Source organism: Gekko japonicus, unplaced genomic scaffold, assembly GCF_001447785.1.
Source record: "Gekko japonicus isolate JY-2015 unplaced genomic scaffold, Gekko_japonicus_V1.1 scaffold3799, whole genome shotgun sequence".
Taxonomy (NCBI): Eukaryota; Metazoa; Chordata; class Lepidosauria; order Squamata; family Gekkonidae; genus Gekko; species Gekko japonicus.
The window spans coordinates 5,459-15,036 of record NW_015168159.1 but is presented as its reverse complement, the minus strand read 5'-3'; the positions used below and the strand labels follow the sequence as shown (position 1 = coordinate 15,036).

General features: G+C 49.0%; 1 protein-coding gene across 1 annotated transcript in view; it reads right to left on the bottom strand.

Annotated features, from left to right (window-relative positions):
* The window catches only part of TPD52L2 (tumor protein D52-like 2), a gene marked incomplete at its 5' end in the record, with an annotated part of 44,674 nt that extends 35,360 nt beyond the window's left edge, over positions 1 to 9,314 (bottom strand). Inside the window, 2 exons of the mRNA XM_015414962.1 lie at positions 5,179 to 5,327; positions 9,154 to 9,314. Of these exons, the coding sequence (XP_015270448.1) occupies positions 5,179 to 5,327; positions 9,154 to 9,314 (310 nt within the window). The remainder of the gene's footprint in view (positions 1 to 5,178; positions 5,328 to 9,153) is intronic.
* Between the last annotated feature and the right edge of the window lie 264 nt (positions 9,315 to 9,578).

The window sequence follows — 9,578 nt, the reverse complement described above, 5'->3', positions numbered from 1 at the left end:
CTTGGTGCTTGGGGGGGGGTCAACAGTGGGAGGGCTTCTAATGTCCTGGCCCCACTGGTGGACCTCCTGATGGCACTGGTAGTTCTGGCCACTGTGGGATACAGAGTGTTGGACTGGATGGGCCTTTGACCTGATCCAACATTGGCTTCTCTTATGTTCTTAAGATACTGGGAAAGAGAGATGTGTGGTGCAGAAGAGAAAGAAGGGATTGTGGCTAGGTGAGAGAGCGTCTGCTTGGAATGCAGAAGGGCCCAGGTTGAGAACAGAAGAGAAGCCATGTCGGATCAGGCCAATGGCCCGTCCAGTCCAACACTGGTCATGCAACAGCCACCAAGAAAAACCCCAGGTGCCGTCAGGAGGTCCACCAGCAGGGCCAGAATGCCAGAAGCCCTCCCCCTCTTGCCCCCCAAGTACCAAGAATACAGAGCGTCACTACCCGCCATCTCCAGTTAAAAGGATCTGGGAGTAGGTGAAGTGAAAGACTTCCGCCTGAGACCCTGGAGAGCAGAAGCCGGTCTAAGTAGGCAAGGCTGACTTTGATGCCCTGATTCAGTATCAGAACAACACTCAGCGCAAGGAGTAAAATCTTAATGCATTCTGCCAAAAAGTTGTACAGTGTAGCCAATATATACATTACATTACCAGTTCTGATTTCCCAGATTTTCACCATATGTTTGAGGATGTTGCAATTATATAATTTATTTTCTGACTGAAATCCTCAACAGGAATAAATTGAACACTGCATATATGGAGTATCTTTATAATCCCGTATTCTAACACACTGAGGTTACTCTCTATTAAATTGTACACAATCGCTGCTGGTGTGGCCTTGGGTCAGTCACAAGTGCTCTCAGAGCTGTTCTCTCAAGGGCAGTCCTCAAAAGAGCTCTCTCAGCCCCGCTGACCTCACAGGGTGTCTGTTGTGGGGAGGGGAAGGAGACTGGGGCCTCGGTCACACGGAGCATTAGGCATGCTAGAGAGACGGAAGATAGGCGGATTTTCCGGGCGCGATCTCACCGCCACATCTGGGAAGCGTGGAGCTCCCATGGTGCACCCGAGGCTTCCCACCGAAGATGCGGGGTAAAAAACTAGTACCTCGGAGGTACTAGTTTCCGGAAACCGCGGGGCAAGGGTGGGCGTCTGATCGCATTTTCGGTGGTAGTTCCGGCGCCCGCCCATGTCCCCTCTCAAAAAGGTTCCCCCCCCCAAGTCTCCACGGATGCGCACAAGCACCCAACGGAGCATGCGCACATTTCAGTTTAAAAAAAAAAACAAGCCCGTTTGCCACGCTGCTCCGCTTCTTTGCCACGTCGTGTGATCAGCACCTCCCCCCTAACCACGGGAGCTCGACGGGACCTCAACCCGACACCTGATCGCGCAGTTGCGTGTTAAGTTTGCTCCGGGGCAAACAGCCACGCCTCCCCCCCGCATTTTCCTGCCCGTGTGGCCGAGGCCTGTAAGACGCTCTGAGACTCCTGAGTGAAGGGGCGGGGTATAAAATCCGATCTCTTCTTCTTCAATGTGCCTCAGCTGTATAGCTACCAAAATCCATTCATAAAGAACCCAGAATTTATTGTTAGTGAGAATTCATTCTCAAGAAGATTGCGTACAATTTAACAGAGAGTAACCCCAGTGTATTAGAACACTGGATTGTAAAGACATCCCATATATACGGTGTTCAATTTGTTACCGTTGAGGATTTCAGTTCGAAAATAAGTTCTATAGTTGCAAGGTCCTCAAATATATGGTGAAAAATCTGGGAAATTAGAACTGTTAATGTAATGTATGCATTGGATACATGTACAACTTTTGGCAGAATACATTAAGGTTTTACTCATTGTGGCGAGTGCTGGTCTTTTACGATTTTATTCACCACGAACCCAGTTCGTCAATTTCTGATTCGGTGTAAAGCAGCTTCCTGTGTCCTCAGCCATTCTCCCCAAAACTGGGATTACCAACATGTGATCACAAGGCTATGACATACCTAGTGCTTTTGTTTTGGCGGTGGGGGGGGGAGCGCCCGGGGAAGCATCCTTCTCGGCTGCTGCATACCACGCCTCCCAGCACTGCTTCCCAGAGGAGAAGCGGTAGCCAAGCCACGGTTTCAGTACACCAAGCAGGGTTGGGACGCGCAGTTCCAGGCCGAAGCTTGAGTGCATGAAAAAAGCCCTTGTGGCTCTCTCCCGACACTTGAATCATAACAAGAAAGGGACAGGTCTCCAAGCTTCTGTTGGGCTCTGAAGCACTACGTACACGCAGAGCGCTAATCTAACAGGAAAGGTGTTCGGTTTTGTCCTCAAGAGGTCTGAGTGGACGCTTCCTTTCAGCGACACAGGAACACGTCAAGGAAGCCAGCAGGACGTGCTGAACCTTGAACGTGGCCCAAGGTTTAATGCTGAGTTTGACAAGCAAGAAGGTGGCTTTCCTCTGTCCCCCAAGTAGGCAGCCGGGTTCCTCTGGACCCTAAACGAAGGAGGCAGAACTAGCCGGAGGGCAGAGCGAGATCACACAGAGAGAGAGAGAGGGAGAGAGAACGCGAGACAGAGAGCGCGCTCAGAAGCCAAGAGGGGGGAACGCACAGGTCAGACTGTGTCAGTTTTTCATTCCACTCTCCGAGTTTCTCGGAGATTTTCACATAACTAGGAACAAAAACCTGGGGGTCAATTACACTTTCAAAAACAGAAAGAAAGAAAGAAAAGGATTCCAACGGAAAAACAGAAAATCCGGTTTCCAGTAGGTAACTAATTAAGCCACAGCAGCCCACAGCGAGGGGGTGGATCTAGGTCACGTCCCTACTGGAGACGGGGGAAATGGCACTGAGTTTTAGATCTTTAACTATTCACCATCCTTGGTTTTTCCTGTTCGGCAGAGGACACTTGTCGCTTTAAACTTACACCTCGCCTATGGGCAAAAGCACCATTATAAATATGAGATTAACCAAGCGGCTGAGCGAGATACAGGGAACAGAATGGGAGGCCCAGTTCTCAGTTACATCTGTTGAGTGGGAAAGCAGAGAAATCTAAGTACATAATTTTTTTTAAAAAGCACACGGTTTTCATTCAGTCTCCCGGACAGCCGGTGCCACTGGCTGCGATCCAGGGGAACAGCTCTTCACACACAGGCAGGTCTGTCTCAGTCGCAAGACCAAAAAAAGGGGAAGAAAAAGCTGCAACCCAGGTAACCAGAGAGGTTGAGCCGAAGCTGAATAATAGGATAAATTCTAATGAGTTAGAATGTGTTTAATCAACAAAGAAGTACGGCCAGTTCATTAACTGGATGTATTTTGCTTCCTGAGTGTGGGTATACACACCACAGAACCACGATTTGTTCTGACCAGACTTATAGAGATATTTGGATCATGAACAACAACAAGCCATTAGTCAGAAGGCACAGATGGAACACTCTGTCTTGGGCAGTGAGGTTCTGTATTCTTGGGGCTGGGGGGGGGGGCAAGAGTGGGAGGGCTTCTGGAGTTCTGGCCCCACTGCTGGTGGACCGTGTGATGGCACCTGGGTTTTGGCCGTTGTGGGTCACAGAGTGTTGGGCTGAATGGGCCATTGGCCTGATCCAACATGGCTTCTCTTGTGTTCTTAAGGGCAGAGGTCCATGAGTGGCTATTAGCCAGAAGGCATAGATGCTCTATATTCTTGGTACTTGGGAGGCAAGTGTGGGAGGACTTCTGGGGTTCTGGCCCCACTGGTGGACCTCCAGATGGCCCCTGGGTTTTGGCCACTGTGTGACACAGAGTGTTGGACTGGATGGGCCACTGGCCTGATCCAACATGGCTTCTCTAATGTTCTTAATCTGAAGAATTATTTTAATGGTCCTGATCTATTCTAATAATAGAGTAGGACTTATCCGGTTAACGAACTGGACTGACTTCTTGTGCGTGTTTTAAAGCTTAGGTTCAGAGATGTAGTATTTTGTGTTTTGAATACTTTTAATTTATGATGCGTCATTTTAATTATTTATATCGCTGAGGAAGGCCATTTGGCCGAAACCCATTTGGTTTTAATGGAACTTTTTATTATTATTTGCAATGCATTAAAGCTTCGTTGATTCAGTTACCAAATCGACCCCAGTCCTCAAAGTCCCCTTTGACCTAAATCGGGCCACCTGCTGTGACTGGAGGCCTCTAAGCCAAGAGAAGAGGAGGAAGAGGAAGAGGAGGAGATATGTTCTTAATCTGAAGAATTATTTTAATGGTCCTGATCTATTCTAATAATAGAGTAGGACTTATCCGGTTAACGAACTGGCCTGACTTCTTGTGTGTGTTTTAAAGCTTAGGTTCAGAGATGTAGTATGCTGTGTTTTGAATACTTTTAATTTATGAGGCGTTATTTTAATTATTTATATCACTGAGGATGGCCATTTGGCCGCAACCCTTTTGGTTTTAATGGAACTTTTTATTATTGACTATTTGCAATGCATTAAAGCTTTGTTGATTCAGTTACCAAATCGATCCCAGTCCTCAAAGTCCCCTTTGACCTGAATCGGGCTACCTGCTGTGACTGGCGGTCTCTAAGCCAAGAGAAGAGGAAGAGGAAGAGGAGGAGAAGAAGGAGCAGGAGGAAGAGGAGGAAGAAGAAGAGGAGGAAGAAGAAGAGGAAGAGATTGGATTTATACCCCGCCCTTCACTACCCAAAGGAGTCTCAGAGCGGCTTACAAACTCCTTTCCCTCCCCTTCCCCACAACAGACACCCTGTGAGGTAGAAGAAGAAGAAGAGATTGGATTTATACCCCGCCCTTCACTACCCAAAGGTGTCTCAGAGGGGCCTACAAACTCCTTTCCCTTCCCCTCCCCACAACAGACACCCTGTGAGGTAGGTGGGGCTGAGAGAGCTCTGAAAGAAACTGCTCCTTTTCAAGGACAGCTCTTATCAGAACTACGGCTTGCCCAAGGTCATCCAGCCAGGTGCAAGTGGAGGAGTGGGGAATCATACCCAGTTCTCCCAGATCAGAGTCCGTGCACTTAACCACTGCACCAAACGGGCTCTCTTTTGGAGTCATGTTCCCTAGCTAAGATGCGTTCTAGACACAAGATATCGCCTCTCTCTCTTGGGGGGGGGGGCGGAGAATGGCAAAGTTTTGCATCTCCATTTCTCTTTGACAGCAAGCCTCCCTAGAGCACCGTGCTTTAGACGGGTAAGCTGAAGATGCGCCGCGGCAAACACCTACGCGTTGGAGACCTGGACGTCGTGCCAGCTCTTCGAGAGGTTCTGCTTCAGCCCGTCCAAGGGGGTCAAGCCCAGCTTCCTCTTCAGCTCCCCGCAGTGTCTCTCTTTGGCGGCCAGGACCTGGCGCAGGGTGCCAATTTCTTCTTCCACCTGCAAGAGAAGCGTCTGAGGTGAGAGGGGCCTGGGGATTTGCAGGAGCAAGCAGAGACGGGATCAGTGCGGAAGAGGAGCTGCGGTGGCCCAGCCTCCCAGGAAAAGCATCCACTTACATAATACTGTAACTGTACGCATGACCTAGCAGCCACAAGGGGCTCGAATCTACGAATGATGACCTCCTTAAATGCTTACAGACTGAAGCAGGGGTGGGCGGAAGATAAGGCTAGTGGATCGTCTGGTACACGGGTCCCCAACGTGGGGCCCATGGGCACCGGGGAACTCACCAACACCTCTCCTAGCGCCCGCCAAGTGGTTTTAGAAAGTGGGCAGGGCGGGGTGGGGTTTTTGCCTAGCAGGGCTTCTTTTTTTTTAAACAATTTTTATTAGGATACAAGAGGGGGACCCGCGATACTTATATCCTTTTCTACCCCTATCTTCCCCCCTCTTCTTCTAACTTCCCGCAGTGCTCCAACCTCCCTCCCAAATTTTTTGATTCCCATTTCCCTTCACCTTTCATCTATTACTTAAACTTATTAGGTAACACTATTATCCTTATACACTTTTACACATTCTAAATATCTTTCTATCAATGGTTGTCAAAGCTAAATAAGTTGTTCTTCACCTCCCAATATTTCTCCAAATAGTCTTTGAAGTCTTTCCAGTCTTTGAAAAATTCTTCTGCTTCCTGGTTGTTAAGCTTTCTTGTCATTTTGTCCATTTCAACCATGAAAGTTAAACTTTTTTATCCATTCCCAGATCTCTGGTACTTTTTCCTGTTTCCAGCATTGAGCATATGTCATTCTAGCTGATGTAATCATATACCACATTAGAGTTCGTTTTGTAATGTTAACTTCTTCCTGCCTAGAAGGGCTTCTGATTGGCTGCGCAGTTTAAACAGCATGCTGTTCAACGGAGCTTCTGCTCAAAATGCTGAAGAAGTACTATTCGAGCTACATATTAGAAGAAGAAGAAGAGATTGGATTTATACCCCGCCCTTCACTACCCAAAGGAGTCTCAGAGCGGCTTACAAACTCCTTTCCCTTCCCCTCCCCACAACAGACACCCTGTGAGGTAGGCGGGGCTGAGAGAGCTCTGACAGACACTGCTCTTTTTCAAGGACAGCTCTTATCAGAACTACAGCTTGCCCAAGGCCATCCAGCCAGGTGCAAGTGGAGGAGTGGGGAATCAAACTCGGTTCTCCCAGATTAGAGTCCGCGCACTTAACCACGACACCAAACTGGCTCTCTATTACTTCCAGACATCTGGTGGTTGGCTCCACCTTGTATGGCAGCCATGTTATGATTGGACTGGAGGGACCATTGTCCTGATCCAACATGGCTTCTCTTATGTTGGGGCAGTGATGCTCTGTATTTTTGGTGCTGGAGAGGGGGGACAGTGGGAAGGCTTCTGGAGTTCTGGCCCCACTGCTGGACCTCCTGATGGCACCTGGTGCTTTTGGCCACTGTGTGACACAGAGCATTGGACTGGACGGGCCACTGGCCTGATCCAACATTGGCTTCTCTCGTGTTCTTATGATATGCTGAATATCATGGGAACAAGACGGGAACCCACAAGCCAAAGGGCAGTGCAGGGGTCTTCCCAGCTCTACCCCCTGGAACCTGTCAAAGAAGACCAGAGCCACTACAAAGCACTATCCCCTCGTCGCGCCCTGGCAACACTGTCCAGAAGGATGACACAGTCAACAGAAAGATCCAGAAGAACCTATGGGGTCCAGTCCTCCTTGTGAAGAAGAAGAAGATGATTTATACTCCGCCCTTCACTACCTGAAGGAGTCTCAGAGTGGCTGACATACTCCTTTCCCTTCCCCTCCCCACAACAGACACCCTGTGAGGTGGGTGGGGCTGAGAGAGCTCTGACACAAACTGCTCTTTTTCAAGGACAGCTGTGCCAGAGCCTGTGACTGACCCAAGGTCACATCAGCAGGTGCAAGTGGAGGAGTGGGGAATCAAACCCGGTTCTCCCAGATTAGAGTCCACGCACTTGACCACTACACCAAACTGGCTACACCACTAGACCAAACAGGGGAAGAAAGATGATACGCTGTGCTCCTTGAAGGGAAGATTAAAAGGTGTGATAAGGTATTTGACTTCCCAGGAATTTTTTAATATATGTAACAAAATTTATAACCTGCTTTTCTACCCTCACCTGGACCATCAAGCTGGCCGGTAAATTAAAGCATGCATAATAAACATCACCCTTTAAAACCATTAAAACCAACGAGAAATGCGCCTTAAGGGGAGACAGTGGTGTAGCAGCTGGAGTGATGCAGTAGGATCTCGGTGAACCAGGTTCGATTCCCTGCTCTGCCATAGTGCCCTGGTCTGCTGGGTGATTTGGGGCCAGTCACATACTCTCAGTCTAGCCTATCTTACAGGGTTGTTGTGAGGCTAAAACAGAGGAGAGGAGAATGACATTGGCCTCCATTGGGGAGAAAGGTGGGGCACAAATGAAGTAGAATAAGAAATAAACAAACTAAGAAGTCCTTTTCACAAAAGCAGAAGGGAGAAGATAGAGATAGGACTCGAGATCTGAACACACTGGGAAAGTGGGCGGATGTGAACAAGATGCAATTTAACAAGGGCAAGTGCCGAGTTCTACATCTGGGTAACAAAAATGAGGAACATGCATACTGGATGGGGGACACACTTCTGAGCAGCAGGGTGTGTGAACAAGATCTTGGAGTATGGGTTAAATATGAGCAGCCAGTGTGATGCAGCAACAAAAAAGGCTAATGCGATCTTGGGATGTATCAACAAAGGCATAACATCTAAATTGCAAGATGTGATGGTCCTGCTGTACACTGCATTGGTCAAACTGCACCTGGAGTATTGTGTGCAGTTCTGGAGGCCTCACTTCGAAAAAGATGTGGACAGAATGGAGCAGGTGCAGAGGAGAGTGACGAGGATGATTGGGGGGCCTGGAGACCGAGCCCAGCCTATGAAGAAAGGCTGACGGATTTAGGAATGTTTAGTCTGGAGGAGGTTGAGGGGGGATAGGATTGCTCTCTTGAAGTATATGACAGGCTGTTACTTAGCGGAGGGCGGGGAGCTGCTCCTGTTGACAGCAGAGGAGAGGACTTGCAATGACGGGTTTAGATTAAGGGCAGGAAGGTACCAGCTGGATCTTAGGGAAAACTTTTTTGACAGTTGTGCGGCAGTGGAATCGGCTGCCTGGGGAGGTGGTCTCCTCCTCCCCCTCCCTGGCAGTCTTCAAGCAGCGGCCGGACAAACACTTGTCAGAGATGCTCTAGGCCAGTGATGGCGAACCTTTTAGAGCCCGAATGCCCAAACTGCGACCCAAAACCCACTTATTTATCGCAAAGTGCCAACACGGCCATTTAACCTGAATACTGAAGTTTTAGTTAAGAAAAAACAACTCATACATTAACTTAAGATGATCCAAACAAAGTAAGGAAAGCAATCCCAAATGCTTTCATCTACTTAAAATTATTTGGCAGAGAATCCGACACTTTAATGATGGTCTGGGCCTGGCTGGGGCAATGGCACGCGTGGCCACAGAGAGGCCTCTGAGTGCCACCTCTGTCACCCGTGCCATGGGTTCGCCACCACTGCTCTAGGCTGATCCCGCATTGAGCAGGGGGGTTGGACTAGATGGCCTCTAGGGACCCCTCCGGCCCTCTGATTCTATGCATCTCCACCAGTCTGGTTCACTTTAGCTTAAAAAAAAAAACCAAGTTTGTAACCAAAGTGCTGTCCAGAACTCTTCAGAGCCATACGAAGCGGCATTCCACGGATCCTTGCGTCACACGTGAAACACACGCAGAGACCAGCTCTTTTACCTTGACCAACTCGGCTTTTAACTCCTCTTCCTCAGCTTCGGTGAGCCCGTTGTAGGAAGGGGGTCTCGGAGGGGCGGCGGCGGCGCTGCTGGCGTTATCCACGGGCACATCCGTCATCGTATCTGACAGCAGACCTTTGTTGGGAGAGTTAAGGTTGATATCTGTCACGGACAAGAAGCAGAAGGAGTGGAGAAAAGGATAAGCGGCTAAACGGCAAAGCGTGTTAGTTTCGCAGGCGTCTGCCACACAGAGGGGAAGAGAAACTCCAACCAAGTTTGACACAAGGACTCAGACAGAAGCAGGGAGTTTGCGTTTCAAAATGCCACAGGCGGGCAAGCGGCACCCTACCAGGCAACATTAAGAAGACGGCTTCTCTGGGAGCCATCGATTAAAAAAACCCCAGCACGGACACATTTGGGAATGAG